Consider the following 20518-nt stretch of genomic DNA (forward strand, 5'->3'; position numbering starts at 1 on the left):
GTTTCAGGACTTGGACAAGAAAGTAATTAAGTCCTGAAACTTAAAACTGTGGTTTTTATATTAGGTGAAAAGTACTTGAGAAATACCTGTGTATTTGGCATTGAATCTAGATCTGTCTTGTCACGGCTATGGTTTTTCCAATGGTCATGTATGGATGTGAGAGTTGGACTATAAAGAAAGCTGAGCACCGAAGAATTGATGCTTTTGAACTGTGGTGTTGGACGAGACTCTTGAGAGTCCCTTGGACTGCAAGAAAATCCAACCAGTCCATTCTAAAGGAGACCAGTCCTGGGTGTTCATTGGAAGGACTGATGCTAAAGCTGAAACTCCAATACTTTGACCACCTGATGCGAAGAGTTGACTCATTGGAAAAGACCCTGATGCTGGGAGGGATTGGAGGCAGGAGGAGAAGGGGACAACAGAGGATGAGATGGTTGGATGGCATCACTGACTCAGTGGGCATGGGTTTGGGTGGGCTCCGGGAGTTGGTGATGGACAGGGAGGCCTGGCGTGCTACGGTTCATGGGGTCGCAAAGAGTTGGACACGATTGAGCGACTGAACTGAACTAGATAGGTACTCTAAGGTCCTAAAATAATTAATTTGTGTTTTAATAATTCATCTGTTATTAGAGATCTCTGTAAGAATAGAGATCTGGAATGAGATATTAGATAATGATCTATAACATTTAATATATTCCCAAAGTAATGTTTACAAATGATTTAAACTTCAATGGTTTTAAATTGATTAAGTGTTCTTATCATTGATTCAGCTGATTGAAGTTGATAGTGGTCACCCTGTCTTATATAGAGAGAAAGGTCCAACATGGAGGTTCTAGAAGAACTTCTAGAGAAGTTCTAGAGAATAAAGTGAACAGGAAAGAGACAGTGGCTGAGAATTTTCCAGGACTGCAAAAACCACAAATCTACATAGTCACACGTTGTTAGTCCCAAAGAAAATAAATAATATAAAAATCTCTGTTATTTATAATCTCGATACATACCACTAAATGTCTAGTGACATCATGATTGACAACCTAGTCTTTAAAGTCAACACTACTTGAACCTCCATACCTATTCCTTTAGAATGTATTTTCACTCTAAATGTCTCGTTTTTCCAGGAATTTCTACTCATGCACCCTAACTGACGACTAGGCTTTCTGTTCCTCAATACGACATAAATTTTGTCTTTGTTTCCTCTATCCATCTATTCCCTCTCCCCTTTTTAACCTTCTACCCGCTAACCTTCTTCTCTGCTAAGCAAACTCCAACTCATCTTCAAAGACAAAGTTCTTCTACCACATTCTCTGTAAAGTTTTCTCTTCTCTGTCAGAGGTGTGATCCTCACTTCACCTCAGCTATATATATTCAGTTACTCTTCGAATTTGACGTCTTCTACCACCTCTGAATCTCTCACTGACACCCACCATTCTACTAAAACTCTTAGTTCCAGCTCATTTACTAATGAGAATGATAGTTTTTCAGTGTCACTGAGTCCTCCAGTCCATTATCTTTTCCACTTTTGACTGTCATTCTTCTTCTGTTTTTCCTTTCCCTTCTATTCAGCCCTGATTCCACAGTCTATTATTAAAATCCTTCTCTTGGAAAAACTCCCTTTTCTTCTCACCTGTGACACCTGGCTGTTGCAATCCCAACTCTGGATGGACCTAATCCATCTACCTCTGTCAAGCCCTGAACAATTCACCCTGTCTGGAAGATCAGTAACACCTTAAATTCATGTCTACCCACTTCAGAAAGGCACTCAAGACTCTCTGCTCATCATATTACATTTCTCCATATGACTGTTCCATACCTTTTTCCTCTATTGAAACTCTGACTACTGCCATATCTCCCTCCCTCCCTTTCTCAGCTAATGCTTTATGCTTCTTACTGAAAGTGAAAACACTAAATAGGAACTCTCCCAACTTTCAGCCCAATAACTATGTCAGCCTACAGCTTCACCCATCTTCTCTCTTCCTGATTAAACAGAGCAAATATCCCTTTCTGTCAAAGATAGTTTGTCCCTACGTCCTATCTTGTTTCATTTTTTAAACCTCGGATTACTACATCATCAACCTTTTCTTCTATTCTAAATTCTTTTATCAGCAGTTAGCTCCATTATTTAAGCATCCCTTCTCTCTTCCTTCTAGGTATCCCCCTCTAGGTATTGCCATATTTGTCAGCCTTCGTTTGTGTAAATGTATGAGTACATGGTCTAAACTGCTTTAACAGTGACTTAAATAAGATAGAGGTATATTTCGTTCTCATAATAGAACAAAGGTAAGTGGGCAGTCTAGGGTGGAGAGACATCTCTGCTTTACAGATTCATCCAGAGATGTTGCTAGGGCTTTACTTTGCCATTCTCAACGTGTGACATCCATCTTTGGGTCAAAGGCAGATTCTTTCGCTGTTGTCAGAGCCCAGCCAGCAGGAACGGGGAAAGAGAGAGTGCAGGGTAGCAATTTGTCATCCTGGAAGTGGGTGGAGTTACAGCCATCCTAGGACAAAGGCTAAAAAAAATTCTCTCTCCCTGAGTGGCATCACACCTAGCTAAAACTCAGGGTGCTCAGTTCCCAGAAAGAAAGAATGAGAGAGTGGTGTGGGGGCAATTATCAGCCTCTGTCACCAAAACCAAGCTTCTTGAGCCATCTGCACTCTTTATCCCCCCTTCTTTATCCCCATCTATATTCTACTGAAAGAAAAGAAAATATACTTTCTTATTTTGAAATATATGTATAGAGAAGTCCGTAGAACTTAAATGTTCAATTTCATGAATAAATGTGAAGCAAAAGTGCATGCAGTCAACGTTAGGTCAGAGAACAGGACATTGTTCTTCCAGAAGCCCCAGTTCATTCCTCCTTCCCTCTTGGTGTAATATGCTGTCTGCAAATTTTGAAACTATACCTCTTTTCTCTCCAACCTCACATTTCACCACTCTCTTCCTAGAAAAACTGGCTTTATTTTCATTTCTCAAATCTGTAAGCCCTTTTCCACCTCAAAGCTTTTGCCTAAAATACTATTCTCCTCATTCTCTGTCTGGCTGACCTTTACTCATCTTTCAAATCGCATCATTGAGGTCACTTCTTCATAGAAGCCTGCTCTGCCCATTGAATCTCAGTGAAGTCTGTTCACTGTGTCCTCTCTTGGAACTCTTCAGTTTTCTTTCATAGAATTTATCTCAGGTCATAACTGTGTATGTGTATGTTTGACTATTTTAATATCTTTCTCCTCTCTAATTTAATAGCCTCCATGAGTATAGACTAGGTCTGTTGAAGTCATCATTGTATACACAAAATCCAGCACAGTGTAGACACATGAGAAATGCTTGTTGAAGAAATGGATGAAAATTATTATCATTGTTTTAGGTATCTTTCCTCCCAATGAGTCTATAATCATTTAGAGGGCTGAGATTAAATCTGAATTGAGTTAAATTGAATTAAGAGACAAGTTAGGGCTAAATTTCATTGGAAAAAATTTTTTAAGTCAGAATTCCTCAAGAAAACATATTTTATAACTCTTTCATCATTTTAACATGAAATATAATTATCAAGGGGAACAAAGTGTGCAGTATGTTGTAAATTAAAAACACTTAAATAGGCTCAATCATATAAATTAATGTGTTACATAATAAAACTTGAAATATTTCTCTAATTTTATATATACAAAGGAAAAAAATTCCTTAGAAACAAAGAATCATGATATGAAACAAATACAGAACTGATAAATGTATTTATAAGTCAGTTCTATGTATTTTATTGTGTTGTCTAAGGAATCCCTTACTCATTACTGACTTTGAGCTGTAATATTGTTCACCTTTTAAGAGTTCTGCCATTTTTGTCTTGTGTTCAAAGACAGTAATACCTATGCTCTGTGGTATTTCCTAACATTTGTATATTCCCACCAAATAATGTTATTATTTAGTATTAAGATACATCTTAAATTTCAGTGTATCTTATATGTTCTTTTATGTATCATGAATGATGATCTCTTAAGTATATGCCGTTTCTCTTTTCTAAACTAGTAACATAGTACTACAAATGAATTATTTTTTTCCTTCAATCTTTGCTCACCAACTGCTCGATGAATTCATTCACTTTAGCATTTTCTGTTTTCCCTTCTCTGTTTCCATGGAGAAGTGTGTTGTGATGTGTTTGACTCCATGGAAACAGATGAGCATCTCTTTCTATATACACAGCTAATTAAATCGAACACTTTCTGTGCTGCCCATTGTCCTGGAGGAGGAGTGAAGAGGCTTTTCCTGAATGAGACATCATTTTAGTAGCAATTCTTAGTGTTTAACCTAATACAGTGGATTAACGTTTTAACATAGCTTATTACGTCCTAGATTCAGATGAATTAGGACTCAGTACTGGGCCCTAAAAACATAAACATACATAGTAAAATCCTTTCATGCTATGACTATCATTTATAGATGTGTAGATTTTTCTATTAACATTAAGCTCAAATAATTTAATTTAATACCAGAGGTATTGTGGATAATATATTTTAGTCGATTCATTTTAATACTGTACAGTGTAATATACTAAAAAGGACTCAGATTTTAGAGCCAGATAAACCTGAGATTTTAATTCTGGCCTAGTCTTTTTTTTTAAGTAATCTATTTATTTGTCTGACTTTGATCTGTGTTGAGGCATGTGGGGTCTTTCAGTTGCCTAATTCTCATCACAGCATGTGGGATCTAGTTCCTTGACCAAGGACAGAACCCGGACCCCCTGCATTGGAAACATGGAGTCTTAGCCACTGATCCACCAAAGAAGGCCTGGCTTTGTTATTTATTAATTATATTACCGTGGCTTAAACCACTTAACTTTTTTGAGCCTCTTTCCTCATCTGTAAACTATAGATTATAATACTGTGCCTGTGGGACAGTTAAATTAGATAAGAAATGTAAAATATCTAGCATCACACATGGCAGACAATAGATAGAAACTTGTTATATCAGATTGGACTTACAGTAAAATGATAAAATCTTGTGTAGTTTCAGAAATGTCTCAGAATGAAAAATCTCTAAATGCTAGAATGATCCTGCTTTCTTTGTAAAAACCAAACAAAATAATTTGTAAATATTCACTGTGTGTAATGATGGATCCTGGCATCATTGCTAAAAGTGTTCGGGGTATTTGCAGTGGTAAGGTATCCAGGCAGCACCATTTCTGATTCTACTATATCTTTTGTTGACTTGTCCATGCTCTGAACTTACATAAATCTCTCTGAATCATTGTTTCTCTTTGTTTATAACATCTCCCAACACGATAGTTAGGTGTGGCTGGGAGCCTCATAAGTCATAGAGCAGTGACATTATTTCAGGTTACGTTTTCCTTTACCCTGACTTTAAACGTTATGGTCATTAAAGGTTTTATAAATGGTTGCTTACATACATGAAAGTGAAAATGTTAGTCGCTCAGCCATGTCTGACTCTTTGTGACCCCATGGACTGTAGCCTGCCAGGCTCCTCTGTCCATAGGATTCTCCAGGCAAGAATACTTGAGTGGGTAACCATTCCCTTCTTCAGGGGATCTTCCCAACTCAGGGATCAAACCTGTGTCTCCTACATTGCAGGCAGATTCTTTACCGTGCGAGCCACCAGGGAAGCCTACACACGTATATGTTTACAAATATACTTTCAGGCATATGCATCTAAACTAATAATGATAATAAAATTATCCAACAATCATAAAGTTATGTTATATAAGCACTGTTTTAAATGTTTTGTAACACGTGAACTCGTTTAATAACAAAACGCCACCAAGAGTTTGGGGTGCTCTTCCCTCATTTTATAGGTCAGGATACTGAGACGTGGAGAGATTGAGTAACTTGTCTAGTAAAGAACAGAACTGAGATTGAAGCCTGCAAGACTGATTGTAAAGTCCATGCTTTTAAATACTAAACTATAGGGCCTATAGATATAGCTACCTATACATGCACATTCTTGTGTATGAGTACGTAGAGAAAGACAAACAAGTTGATTAGTTCTAAACCTTGACTCATGAAATTAATGGCTATCTATTTTGGACTTTTCTGAACATTTTTGTGCTATAAGCTCCTTTGGCAATCTGGTGAACTTTGTGAACCCCCTTTTCAGAAACATGTATTTTAAGAACTTAAATATTATGTAATGAGAATCCAAAGAAAATCAGCTGTATCAAAATACAGTTATCAAAGTATTTTAAAATTATGATGTAGCAATAGACTTACATTCATTTTTTAACCAAATAGCAAGATCTAGTGGCAGATGTAGCAACTATGATAACTTGAAAATAGCGATGAGTATAAATAATATTTTAAGATAGTTCAACAATGATAATGAGATAATATGTAAATATATTTTGTAAAGTCTCAGGTGCCCTCAAAATATATGTCCCTCCCATGTTGTTATTCTTATTTTATGTCAGGACACTCAGACTCAGCAGTTAAGCAGTTTAGCTGCATAGCTAATAGCTACAAAGTTGAAACTCAAACCAAGTGATTGGATTATGGATCCTATCTTCTTTCCATTGTTCCCATGTGGCTTCTATAAAAATAAGCAGATAGTTTTTAAATCACCACAAGTGTCTTCCCAAGATTGTGACAATCTGAAAGGTATGAAGTAAGAAGCAGGTGAAAGGAGATAAATGCATCTTTGATTCCACACAAAGGTAACATTTTAGAACAAGCAAATAAGATACCCACAGAGAGTGCTGAATTCACTTGTGTTGGACAGTGTGACGCCATCGCTATTGTGTAGGGTGGCACAAGTGTCATTGCCATGTCACAGTCGTTGCCTCTAAATGCTGGAGTTGGAGCTCTGGCTTCTGCACGTGCCAGTCTGTGCAGAGACTCCCCTGTTTCAGCTAGCCTTCAGATCACTGACTGCAGCAGAGCAGTGGGTTTCCAATCACAGTTCCAGCTCAGCTTCCTGAACTGTATAGACTGAGCACATGCAGAGTGCCAGCCACAGTTGGTGGTGGATTAGAGGCTACCTCCACAGTTGCCAGAATAATTAAAACAACGCAGCACACTAGCCAGCTGCATCCTATATTTGCTGTCCCTGATAGGAATGCAAATTTAAGTGACTGCTGTCCAGTGAATACTAGTTTACATCATAAGTTCTACATTTGTACAACATGTTGCAGTTACCAAACACTTTCAAACAATGAATCATCTCATTTGTTCATCAGAAGAAGCTGTGGTGGAGACTGGACAATTAGCTGAATGTTGTAACCAAGGAAATGAAGGAAAGGAGTACGGTAGCTAGATAAAGGAACAGGCCTTTCTCAGCTACTCTCATTTAGCAGGAAACTCGGAACCTAATGGGCTGCTCACCACTTGGAAACTAGCCAGAGAGCCACTATCCCCTTGCTGCTGCTGCTGCTAAGTCACTTCAGTCGTGTCCGACTCTGTGTGACCCCACAGACGGCAGCCCACCAGGCTCCCCCATCCCTGGGATTCTCCAGGCAAGAACACTGGAGTGGGTTGCCATTTCCTTCTCCAATGTGTGAAAGTGAAAAGTGAAAGTGAAGTTGCTCAGTCGTGTCTGACTCGTAGCGACCCCATGGACTGCAGCCCACCAGGCTGCTCTGTCCATGGGATTTTCTAGGCAAGAGTACTGGAGTGGCTTGCCATTGCCTTCTCCGACTATCCCCTTAAAGCAACTCAAAACAGGACCCAGGTGAGGAGGCTAAGGGTTGCTTTTTCTAGTCATACTAAGGGATGCATGCTTTCAGCTGCCTCAGATGCAGAAAATGTTCCTTATAGGCACAGCATATTGGATGGTGGTGACACAACCAAATTAAATCTTCCCTGTTGGAAAGTATAAATATCAATGACACAAAACCAAAGTATGTCAGGGGTTGAAGAGGAGCCTTGAAGTTTCCCTGTATCTTACAGCCGACTTTCTAAGAGGGAAGCGGCTGCCCTGGAATGCAGAGTGACCTGTTAACCTTGTGGTTCTGACTCCACTTTGGCCCCATGAAATCTAATCAGTCAGGATTACCCCAATGTGTGCCAATTGCCTCCATTTCTCATGTTCATTCTTATGACCACCAGTCCTGAATCCTCTCCCTTATTCAAACTTCTGAGGAAGGATGCTACTCTAGGAGGAAATTATTACATGAATTACCATTATCTTGCTAACAGTAAGTACTGTTGTCTTTGCTTAATACTAACAAATAAGATGCAGATTGAGAGTGTCTATCAATTATGAAAGACAATAAGCTAGAGACTAGCATTTTTTACATTAGTCATGTATGGATGTGAGAGTTGGACTATAAAGAAAGCTGAGCACTGAAGAATTGATGCTTTTGAACTATGGTGTTGGAGGAGACTCTTGAGAGTCCCTTGGACTGCAAGGAGATCCAGCCAGTCCATCCTAAAGGAGATCAGTCCTGGGTGTTCATTGGAAGGACTGATGCTGAAACTGAAACTCCAATACTTTGGCCACCTGATGCGAAGAACTGACTCATTTGAAAAGACCCTGATGCTGGGAAAGATTGAAGGCAGGAGGAAAAGGGGACAACAGAGGATGAAATGGTTGGATGGCATCAGCGACTTGATGGACATGAGTTTGAGTAAGCTCCGGGAGTTGGTGATGGACAGGGAGGCCTGATGTGCTGCAGTCCATGGGGTTGCATAGAGTCAGACACGACTGAGTGACTGAAGTGAACTAAACTGATTCTCTGTAAGTTTCATTTTTCACTCTAGAAGGACTCAAATGATAAAAGGAACATGCTCTACCTGTAATACATTTCAGTTCTGTTAATGAATTTGGGTTTAAATGAGTCCATATCTATAAATGCAGTGATAGAATCTCTGGAATCTTCTGGATTAAATATTGGAGGTCTTTGTATAGAGAATAATACCTAGCACTGAGTGACCACTCTAAAGACTTATGCATAGGGGCTTCTATTATCAGATATGTTGAGTCAAATTCAAAACTTACCTCCATCTTCAAAACCAAGATTCTGAAACAGAACAAAAACCTGCCTCTTCCAGGAGTTGGGCTTCCCTGGTGGCTCAGCTGGTAAAGAATCTGCCTGCCATGTGGGAGACCTGGATTCAATCCCTGAGTTGGGAAGATCCCCACTCCAGCATCCTGGCCTGGAGAAGTCCATGGACTGTATAGATCGCAAAGAGGATGACTTACACTTCACTTCCAGAAGTTACTGTACATGACCTGAGTATTTTTTAGTGAGTGGAGTGAAGTCACTCAGTCTTGTCTGACTCTGCGACCCCGTGGACTCTAGCCTATCAAGCTCCTCCATCCATGGGATTTTCCAGGCAAGAGTACTGGTGTGGGTTGCCATTTCCTTCTTCAGGGGATCTTCCCGACCCAGGGATCTAACCCAGGTCTCCCGCATTGTAGGCAGACGCTTTACTATCTGAACCACCAGGGAAGACAAGTATTTTGTAAGGCTCTTTCAAATTTCAGGAGCAGTTACCTTTCTTGCTTTATTAGCAGCGTACATGGAAACATGGATCAGCAAAATGAGCTATTGGAGAAGGTATGAAGTACTTCTGGGTCCCAATGTATTGAAATATTTAGAGCTAAAGCAACTTAGTTTCAGGCAAAAATAACTCAGACCAAAGCGTGACATGCTCTCTTTCTTCATTTACCAATTGTATTTCCCCAAAGCAAATATTTCGTGTGGTCAGTTTTCTTCCTCTGTTAGCAGTTCATGCTAAAAGACCTTAAAATAACTGCCTTCCCTCATGCTCAACTCATATATGATTACCCTCAGCCAGTACATGGATATCTGATCGTTTGTGACAAAAGTAAATTTTTTTCACTTAAAGTGTTATGGTATCTTTTTTTGTTGTTTTAAAGTAAAGTTTGTGGAGTTTCAGTTCAGTAAATACAGTCAATTTTATGCTTTTTCAGTCTGTAGTTACTTAATTTTAGCAAATGTGGTCATGCAATTACCACCACAGTCAAAATGTAGAACAGGTCCATCACACCCCAAATTTTCCCATGTCCCTTCATCATCAGTCCCTCCCCACATCTCAGCCCCTGGATGCCCCTGGATACCACTGGTCTGTCTTCTGTCCCATAGTTTTACCTTTTCTAGAAACCCGTGTAAATGAATCATACAATATGTACCCTTTGAGACTGTGTTCTTTAACTTAGCATAATACATTTGAGATTTTTCCATGTTATTGAGTAGATTAGTACTTCATTCCTTTTTATTGCTGAGCAGTATTCTGTTGTATAGATGTACTTCAATTTCTTTTGTCATTTTCCAGTTAAAGGACAATTGAGATGTTTCCAGTTTTTAGTACTAATAAAGGAAGCTTTCATAAACATCCACATGCAGGTTTTTATGTGAACGTAAACTTTCATGCTTTTATTTCTCCTGTGTACTAAACACTCGATGAAATTATTGGGCCATGTAGTAAGTGTATATTTAACTTACTATGAAACTGGCGAACAGTTTTCCATAGTGGCTGTAACGTTTATGGTACCAGTCCTACCAGCAAAATTTGAGTTCTAGTTTTTCCACATCCTCACCAAGAATTTGGTATTGACAGATTTGTTTTGGTTTTGGTTTAGCCTTTCTAATAGATGCGTAATAGTATCACATTGTGGTTTGAATGTGTTATTTTCCTGTGTATTAATGTTGTTGAGCATCTTTTCATATGCTTAATTGGTGAAATGTCTATTCAGACGGTTTGGTCATCTTATAATTTCATTATTGGCTTTATTATTCACTTGTAAGAGTTCTTTATTCTGGATAGAAGGCTTTATCAGGTATGTGATTTACAAATATTTTCTCCAACTTTTTGTGACTTGTGTTTTTATTTTCTTAACAGTGTCTTTCAAATAGAATTTGGATGAAATTCAATCTGTTGATTTTGTGTAGGACTATTCTTTGGTATCATCTCTGAGAAATTTTCACTTAACTCAAGGTTACAGAGATCTTTTACCTTTGTTTGCTTCTAAAAGGTTTATGTAGCTATAGAAATTTTACATTTACATTTATTATTGATTTTTAGATAATTTTTGTATATGGTAAAAAGTGTAGGTTTTGGTTTGTTTTTTTGTTTTTATATGTGGATATCCAATATTTTCAGTACCATTTTTTAAAAAAATTATCTATTGGTTTGCCTTTGCACCTTTATCAAAAACCAGTTGATCAGGGAGGGATAAATTAGGAGTTTGGGATTAAAATATACACAGTACTATATATAAAATAGATAACCCACAAGCATGTAGTTAAGTCCTCTCTCTTTTTTTAAAAAAATCTTTCTATTGGTGTGCTTATACCATTTATCTACGTGTATGTATATGTGCTCAGTCACTCAGTCATGTCCAACTCTTTGCGACCCAATGGACTGTAGCCTGCCAGGCTCCTCTGTCCGTGGGATGTCCCCAGCAAGAATACTGTTTCCTCCTCCAGGGGATTTTCTCAGTCCAGGGATTGAACTTGCATCTCCTGCGTCGCAGGCAGATTCTTTATTGCTGCATCACTGGGGAAGCCCCATTTACAATAATACAATCATTAATGTTAGAATTTAAGATTTCCAACTTATTATGTATTATTTCCTGTTTTTCATTCCTCTTTTTTCCCATTCCTGTCTTCCTCTACATTTCTTGAATGTTTTTAACATTTCATTTTAATGTGTATGTAGTGGAAAGTATTTATTGAGATCCACATATCAGCATACAAACCAATTTAAAATGTGCAGTTCAATAGTTTTTTTCATATTCACAGAGTTGTATTGTGCAAACATCACAACAATTGATTTTAGAGCAGTTTCATTGTACCCTCTATAACTACTATATCCTTTCAGTTCACTTCAGTCACTCAGTCGTGTCCGACTCTTTGCAACCCCATGACTCACAGCACGCCAGGCCTCCCTGTCCATCACCAGCTCCCAGAGTTTACTCAAACTCATGTCCATCGAGTCGGTGATGCCATCCAGCCACCTCATTCTCTGTCGTCCCCATCTCCTCCCGCCCCCAATCCTTCCCAGCATCAGAGTCTTTTCCAGTGAGTCAACTCATCGCATGAGGTGGCCAAAGTATTGGAGTTTCAGCTTTAGCATCAGTCCTCCCAATGAACACCCAGGATTGATCTCCTTTAGAATGGATTGGTTGGATCTCCTTGCAGTCCAAGGGACTCTGAAGAGTCTTCTCCAGCACCACATTTCAAAAGCATCAACTCTTCGGTGATCAGCTTTCTTCACAGTGCAACTCTCACATCTATACGTGACCACAGGAAAAACCATAGCCTTGACTAGACGGACCTTGGTTGGCAAAGTAATGTCTCTGCTTTTTAATATGCTATCTAGGTTGGTCATAACTTTCCTTCCAAGGAGTAAGCATCGTTTAATTTCATGGCTGCAGTCAGCATCCGCAGTGAGTTTGGAGCCCAAAAAACAAAGTCTGACACTGTTTCCACTGTTTTTCCATCTATTTCCCATGAAGTGATGGGACCAAATGCCATGATCTTTGTTTTCTGAATGTTGAACTTCAAGCCAACCTTTTCACTCTCCTCTTTCACTTTCATCAAGAGGCTTTTGAGTTCCTCTTCACTTTCTGCCTTAAGGGTGGTGTCATCTGCATATCTGAGGTTATTGATATTTCTCCTGGCAATCTTGATTCCAGCTTGTGCTTCTTCCAGCCCAGCGTTCCTCATGATGTACTCTGCATATAAGTTAAATAAGCAGGGTGACAATATACAACCTTGACATACTCCTTTTCCTATTTGGAACCAGTCTGTTGTTCCATGTCCAGTTCCAACTGTTGCTTCCTGACCTCCATACAGGTTTCTCAAGAGGCTATATCCTTTAGCTATCCTCAAACACTTCTCTTTCTTTTCACTCCCGGGCTATGCAAGCACTTGATGTAGAATTCTGGGTTGACAGTTCTTTCTCCTCCCCCTCAACATTGCCATTGCCTCTGGCCTCCATAGTTTCTTATGAGAAATACACTATCATTTGAATTTAGTCTTCAGAAATTTGATTTTGACTGACTCAGTATGGATTTCTTTGGGTTTATTTTGTTGAGCTTTGGTCAACTATTTAAATTTGTAGGTCTGTGTCTTTCACTAGATTTGGGCCATTTCTAGTCATTATTCCTTCAAATATGTTTTTAGCCTCTCTTTTTCCTCTGTTTCTCAGGCTCTGATGACATGAATGGTAGAAACTTTGTTATTGTCCTACAGAGCCCCGAGACTGTTGATTCTTTCTCTTTCTATCTTTTCTATCAGTTGTTCAGACTGAATAATTTCTGTTGGTCTGTCATCAAATTCTGTGATTCTTTCATCATTTCCATTCTGCTATTGTGCCTATTTAATGTGATTTTTATTTTGGTTATTTTATTTGGTTTTTTACTTATTTAAAAAATGTTGTTATTGTGATATTTTCATTGGATTCATCCCTTTTTTATTTTTAGTTCTTTCTTTTTTTTTTTTTGACTGCACTGGATCTTTGTTGCTGCATGTACGTTTTCTCTAGTTGTGGTGCACAGGCTTCTTATTACAGTGGCTTTTCTTGTTGCACAGCATAGGCTCCATGGCACACGGTCTCTAGTAGTTGCGGCATGCTGGCTCAAGAGTGTGGGCTTAGTAGTTGTGGTACATGGGCTTAGTTGCCCCACAACCTGTGGGATTTTCCTGGACCAGGGGTTGAACCTGTGTCCCCTGCATTGGCAGGTGGATTCTTACTGGACCACCAGAGAAGTCCCACCGAGTTCATCTTTATGTTTTCTCTCAATGCTGAGGCTTTGGATTTTTCCATTTGCTTCAAGAGCATTCATAGTTGCATATCAGACTTTTTATGACAGCTGCTTTAAAATCTGTCAGCTAATTCTAATATCTGTACCATCACAATTTTGGTGCCTGTTTATTATCTTATTTAATATTTTCCTGACGTTTGGTTTGTCTAGTAATTTTGGATTGTATCTTGAACATTTTGTGTATTATGGTAAAGACTCTGAATCCTATTTAAATCTCCTATTTTAGTAAACTGATAATCTGTTTAGGTTAGAATGAACATTTTGTTCCAATTTTGTGGACTGTGGTTCAAATGTCAAACTTTTTCAAAGCTCTTGCAAGTTATTGTCTGGTCTGCCCCACTTTTGTAAAACCCCGGCCAATTTAGAACCTGGGCAGTATTCCACTAAGAGTTCAGTTCTCAAAGCTTTTTCTGCTTTAACTTTGGTCGGTTCCATACATGGTCTGCTAAAAGTTATCCATGGCATTATGCACTTATATAAAGAATTGCTTTCTCTAGCTTCCTCCTTTCTTTTCTCCGCTGTCTAGTTGAGAAGGGATGAGGTAACACCTCATTGCTGTCCTTTGCCTGATTCAGGGCATAATGCTTCATAGGGCTCCTCTCCCACAGTCTCTGCAGTTTCAGATGGCAAGGAAAAGAGGTACAGTTTGTTGTCACATGTGCTTTGAATAGAGGAAGTTAGTCAAAAGATTTCAGTGCTGCAGAGCTACTGTCGTCCTGATGTTTTGACTGGAGAGAACAGGCTTCTTGGGGAATTTTGTGAATGTGCCTCTTGCTGTTTCTGGTGTTCTGGCTGCATTAGCACCCAGGCTGTCTATATATATAGAAGGCAAAAAAAACCGAATCTGAAAACTCAACACCAGATTGTTCCTGGAGTTTCATTGTTCTCTAACCAATTTGCCTTCCTTTTACCACCTTTCATTTATTTTTCCTGGGGTGTTTAGTTTTAATTAGCAGGAGGGTCATGGAATTATACGCTTGTTCCTTATTGTGTGGAACGGAAAGTCAATCATGATTCATTTTTGTAGTTCTCAGAAACATACCGCAATGCCTAGTGTATGGTCTACATTAAATAAGTGAGTTGTTGTTGTTTTTTTTTTTTTTTTACGAAGAGTAAGGGAGGAAAAAAATAACCTCATATCTCAAAATGTTAATTTAGTATAACATGGTAGTTAAGAACATACTGCTTAAAGTCAACAATCAGTTTGAATTTTAGCTTCACCATCTACTTTCTGTGTAAGGTGAAAAAGTTACCCAACTCCTCTGAGTCTCAATATCCTGTAATATAGGTATGGTTCTATCTCTCTCATAGGGTGAGTAAAATTGAGGTAGTATATTTAATGCATTTACCCCAGTACTTGATAAGAAACAGCTAGTAAATATAGTTCCTAGTTATATTAGTGATAACAGCAATAATTATCAAATATCACTATTTGTTTCTTACCCTCACAGGGAATTCTGCCCTTAAAGACAAAGAAGATCAATTTGGGAGAACACCACTTATGTATTGTGTGTTGGCTGACAGACTGGATTGTGCAGATACTCTTCTGAAGGCAGGAGCAGATGTTAATAAAACTGACCATAGCCAGAGAACTGCCCTCCATCTTGCAGCTCAAAAGGTGAGAAGTCAAATTACTGTGAAGAGTAAACCTTCTTTGTGGTATTTGTAAATTGATTAGTGGAACTGTGTAATGGACAGATGGTAAAGAAATCTCAGGTTTATAACTTTATTTTCATATGTTTTCTCAAAAACTGCAGTCTTTAAACTGCAGAGAGTAAGCACAGATAACCATCACTTACTCAAGTTCCTCAAGCAATGCAGTTTATTTTCTTATCTAAAATTAAGCTGGGGAAAAGGAAATAAAATTATATGGATAGTATGATTGGACTATGTTAAACTATATTACAAATCAATTTATGCATTGAAAAAGGCAAAGAAAGAAAGAAAACTACCACACACTAAATTGTCAGTAGTGGAGAAATGTCTGTTTAGTTCTTTGGCCCATTTTTTGACTGGGTCATTTATTTTTCTGGAATTGGGCTGCTTGTATATTTTTGAGATTAATCCTTTGTCAGTTGCTTCATTTGCTATTATTTTCTCCCATTCTGAAGGCTGTCTTTTCACCTTGCTTATAGTTTCCTTTGCTGTGCAGAAGCTTTTAATTTTAATTAGGTCCCATTTGTTTATTTTTGCTTTTATTTCCAATATTCTGGGAGGTGGGTCATGGAGGATCCTGCTGTGATTTATGTCAGAGAGTGTTTTGCCTATGTTCTCCTCTAGGAGTTTTATAGTTTCTGGTCTTACAGTTAGATCTTTAATCCATTTTGAGTTTATTTTTGTGTATGGTGTTAAGGATTGTTCTAGTTTCATTCTTTTACAAGTGGTTGACCAGTTTTCCCAGCACCACTTGTCAAAGAGATTGTCTTTTCTCCATTGAATATTCTTGCCTCCTTTGTCAAAGATCAGGTGTCCATAGGTGTGTGGATTTATCTGTTCATTTCTCCAAAGAAGACATACAGATGGCTAACAAACACATGAAAAGATGCTCAACATCACTCATAATCAGAGAAATGCAAATCAAAACCACAATGAGGTACCATTTCACGCTAGCCAGAATGGCTGCTATCCAAAAGTCTACAAGCAATAAATGCTGGAGAGGGTGTGGAGAAAAGGGAACCCTCTTACACTGTTGGTGGGAATGCAAACTAGTACAGCCACTATGGAGAACAGTGTGGAGATTCCTTAAAAAACTGGAAATAGAACTGCCATATGACCCAGCAATCCCACTGCTGGGCATACACACCGAGGAAACCAGAATTGAAAGAGACACATGTACTCCAATGTTCATTGCAGCACTGTTTATAATAGCCAGGACATGGAAGCAACCTAGATGTCCATCTTAGAATGGCTAAGAAAGTTGTGGTACGTATACACAATGGAGTATTACTCAGCAATTAAAAAGAATACATTTTAATTAGTTCTAATGAGGTGGATGAAACTGGAGCCTATTAGACAGAGTGAAATAAGCCAGAAAGAAAAACACCAGTACAGTATCCTAACACATATATATGGAATTTAGAAAGATGGTAATGATAACACTGTATACGAGACAACTAATCTTCGAATGTATAGGCATAAAGTTGTTTCTGTTATTTTTATTCTTAATGCTTCTATGAGTAATTCCCATTTTGAGTATTGTTTATTTGCAAGATTTTTCTTGTTGATTATTGTTACCTGATGTTTCCCTTTTTAGAGAAGCTTTTTAAGACAGCTTTGACTCTGTTGAGCCTCTCAATTTTATCTTTATTTTTATTAAATACTAAAAAAAAAAAACTGTCAGTAGTGGTTGGGTTTGGGAATTTGCTGGCGGTTCAGTGGCTAGGACTCTGAGCTTCCATTGCAGGGAGCATGGATTTGATCCTTGGTCAGGAACTAGCTGCAGTCCATGGGGTCGCGAAGAGTCAGACACGACTGAGCGACTTCACTTTCACTTTTCACTTTCATGCCTTGAAGAAGGAAATGGCAACCCACTCCAGTGTTCTTGCCTGGAGAATCCCAGGGACAGCGGAGCCTGGTAGTCTGCCGTCTCTTGGGTTGCACAGAGTCGGACACGACTGAAGCGACTTTGCAGCAGCAGCAAGAACTAAGATCCCAGAAGCCGTACATATGAAGCACAGCCAAAAAATAATTGTCAGTAGTGGTTGGATTGAAATAATGGAAATATATATGAATTTTAGTACTTTTCATAGTTTAAAATGTTTTCCTTAGTGAGTGTAAAATATGTGGCATTCAGTTCAGTTCAGTCGCTCAGTCATGTCTGACTCTTTGCGAACCCATGAATCACAGCACGCCAGGCCTCCCTGTCCACCACCAACTCTCGGAGTTCACCCAAACTCATGTCCATCGAGTCGGTGATGCCATCCAGCCATCTCATTCTCTGTCGTCCCCGTCTCCTCCCACCCCCAATCCCTCCTAGCATCAGACTCTTTTGGTGCTGGAGAAGACTCTTGAGAGTCCCTTGGACTGCAAGGAGATCCAGCCAGTCCATTCTACAGGAGATCAATCCTGGGTGTTCATTGGAAGGACTGATGCTAAAGCTGAAACTCCAATACTTTGGCCACCTCATGCGACGAGTTGACTCCCTGGAAAAGAGTCTGATGTGGCATTAGAAGCATAAAAGAAAAATATTTTCTGAAATGTATTTTCAATTTTTTTAAAATCTAAAACTATATTGCTAGTATAAATTATTTCAAATTTTTAAAGGCTTGTTAAGAGCTCAGTTTTTTTTAGGATTAAGCATATCAATGTTTTTTTTTAAGTGGGAAGCTTCTAAACTTATTTGAAGATTTTATTTACCTGAAAACAGTTTTACTGACCATGAAATTTTGGTCTATAAAATGTATTTCTGGTACCTGGTATTTTTCTTTGTTATTTCAGATACGTATTTTTGGAACAAAAAGCAATGAAAATTAGTTAGATCCAGCAAAAACTATTAGTTTTTCCCATTAAAAAATGTGAACCAGATATAGCTGATTAATTGAGGGGTTAGAAAAATACCTTTTCATTAGTTGAAAGCATAAAAAAAGATTGACATTAAGATGTACTTCTGAATATGCTAGTTATGTGCTCTTATCAGTTGGGTCTGTCAGGTTATTTCCAAAGTATTGCTCTTGAATTTGCTTTTCATTACAGTAATTTAAAAAAATTCTCCCTCATTTTCAATCTCTCTTTTAACTACTGCTGAGGTATCTATAACCTTTCACCTAAACTTTTCAGCTGTTAAAAGTATTCAGTCAGGAAGGGTAACTCTATTTAACTTGTGATCATAAAAAAGTAAACATTTCAGATTGGGAATAGCCCCAGTATTAAAAATTTAATACACTTTAGATTTTTTTTCATTGTGATTCATTTAGGTTTAAAACTCAACTTCAAAAATGTAAGTTAGGGGAAACTAATTGCACATCAAATGGATCATGCGAGTAAAAAGAGAGTTTAAGTTGATGATCCAATCATATGACATTTTTGTAGAGGTATAATGTGAAAAAAGTTGAAAGGGGAGTGCACAACCAGACCTGTGAATTGTTAAGTCTCTCAGTGAGATGCAGTACATTGTTTCCATTTGCTTTTTGTTTCTCCTTTATTTTTTAAGTAGTGATTTCTTTAGTGTCAAAGAATAAATAGAACTATGATTTACATGTCACAGTTTACATAACTGATTTTATAAATAACAACTTTCACCGTCTCGCAGCTATCTGATAATTATGCATTTCCCCCATCTCTGTGTTGCTGTGTGTTTTTGTGTGTTTGCCAAAAGCCATAATACATCTTTAAGTTATACTAGTATTAGTAGAATACTGCTTAAGTTATACTAGTATTAGTAAGAGTTTCCAGAAAAAGGGAATCATTCTTTAATACTCTGCCCACATCAAACCTGGGTATTGTGTTTGGTTTTGTGTGTCATGCAAAAGCACGATTATTTAGAGTCAGAGATAGTATAGTTCAAGCAGGAATAAGATGGTGGAGGATCTAGAAATAATTTTCAAAAATGGCTGGAGATGGCCCAAGTCTGTAGCCCATCCTGCCTTTCAGCAGACACAGACACAAATTCTCTTTAGAGAAAATAGCTTCACCTTGACCAATCTTGATAGTATATTAAAAAGCAGAGACATTACTTTGCCAGCAAAGGTCCGTCTAGTCAAGGCTGTGGTTTTTCCTGTGGTCATATATGGATGTGGGAGTTGGACTATGAAGAAAGCTGATCGCCGAAGAATTGATGGTTTTGAACTGTGGTGTTGGAGAAGACTCTTGAGAGTCCCTTGTACTGCAAGGAGATCCAACCAGTCCATTCTAAAGGAGATCAATCCTGGGTGTTATTGGAAGGACTGATGCTGAAGCTGAAACTGCAATACTTTGGCCACCTCATGCGTCGAGTTGACTCACTGGAAAGGCTCTGATGCTGGGAAAGGTTGGGGGCGGGAGGAGAAGGGGACGACAGAGAATGAGATGGCTGGATGGCATCACCAACTCTGTGGACATGAGTTTGAGTGAACTCCGGGAGTTGGTGATGGACAGGGAGGCCTGACGTGCTGTGATTCATGGGGTCGCGGACACGACTGAGCGACTGAACTGAACTGGACTGAACTGAAACTTCCCATATATATTCAGTTCAGTTCAGTCGCTCAGTCGTGTCTGACTCTCTGCGACCCCATGGACTGCAGCATGCCAGGCCTCCCTGTCCATCACCAACTCCCGGAGTTTACTCAAACTCATGTCCATTGAGTCAGTGATGCTCTCCAACCATCTCATCCTCTGTCATCCCCTTCTCCTGCCCCTATATGTTAAAACAGACCAAATATGATCTCACAGTGAAAAATCACCAAACACATAAAGAAGCAATGTACAGTCAAGGAGAGTCAGCAAAAACAATAAACAAATTTCTATCAAAAACATTAAAAACACTATATGAAGTAACCATTGATGGAATATTTATAGATACATAAAAAATATTTAGAGATATAGAAAAAGAAATCATAGTAAAGAGCTACCAACCAGAGACTTTCGTGACCAGGCATAAGTTCTCACCATGAACCCCTATTTTTGAACAGCTCATCTGTCAAAAACATCTGAAAACTTAACAAATAAATTGTCTGAAGACATTGGAAACAGTCAGCACAGGCAGGATCATTCAGAGAAGGGCAGCTTGTGAAATTAGCTCCACATTCATCCTGGCTTTTTCCTGTAAGGAATTTTCCAAATTGGGATGTAAAAGAATGCGACCCTAGCAGG

The 20518-nt window shown here is 38.5% G+C and overlaps 1 protein-coding gene across 4 annotated transcripts in view; it reads left to right on the forward strand.

Annotated features, from left to right (window-relative positions):
• The window catches only part of INVS (inversin), a 135223-nt gene that overhangs the window by 3418 nt on the left and 111287 nt on the right, over positions 1 to 20518 (forward strand). For all 4 annotated transcript variants that reach the window (XM_055427149.2, XM_055427154.2, XM_055427150.2 and 1 more), the window contains one exon: positions 15184 to 15350. In XM_055427149.2, the coding sequence (XP_055283124.2) occupies positions 15184 to 15350 (167 nt within the window). The remainder of the gene's footprint in view (positions 1 to 15183; positions 15351 to 20518) is intronic.

Source organism: Moschus berezovskii, chromosome 7 (genome assembly GCF_049115385.1).
Source record: "Moschus berezovskii isolate FMDL1 chromosome 7, NW_MosBer_1.0, whole genome shotgun sequence".
Classification (NCBI taxonomy): Eukaryota; Metazoa; Chordata; class Mammalia; order Artiodactyla; family Moschidae; genus Moschus; species Moschus berezovskii.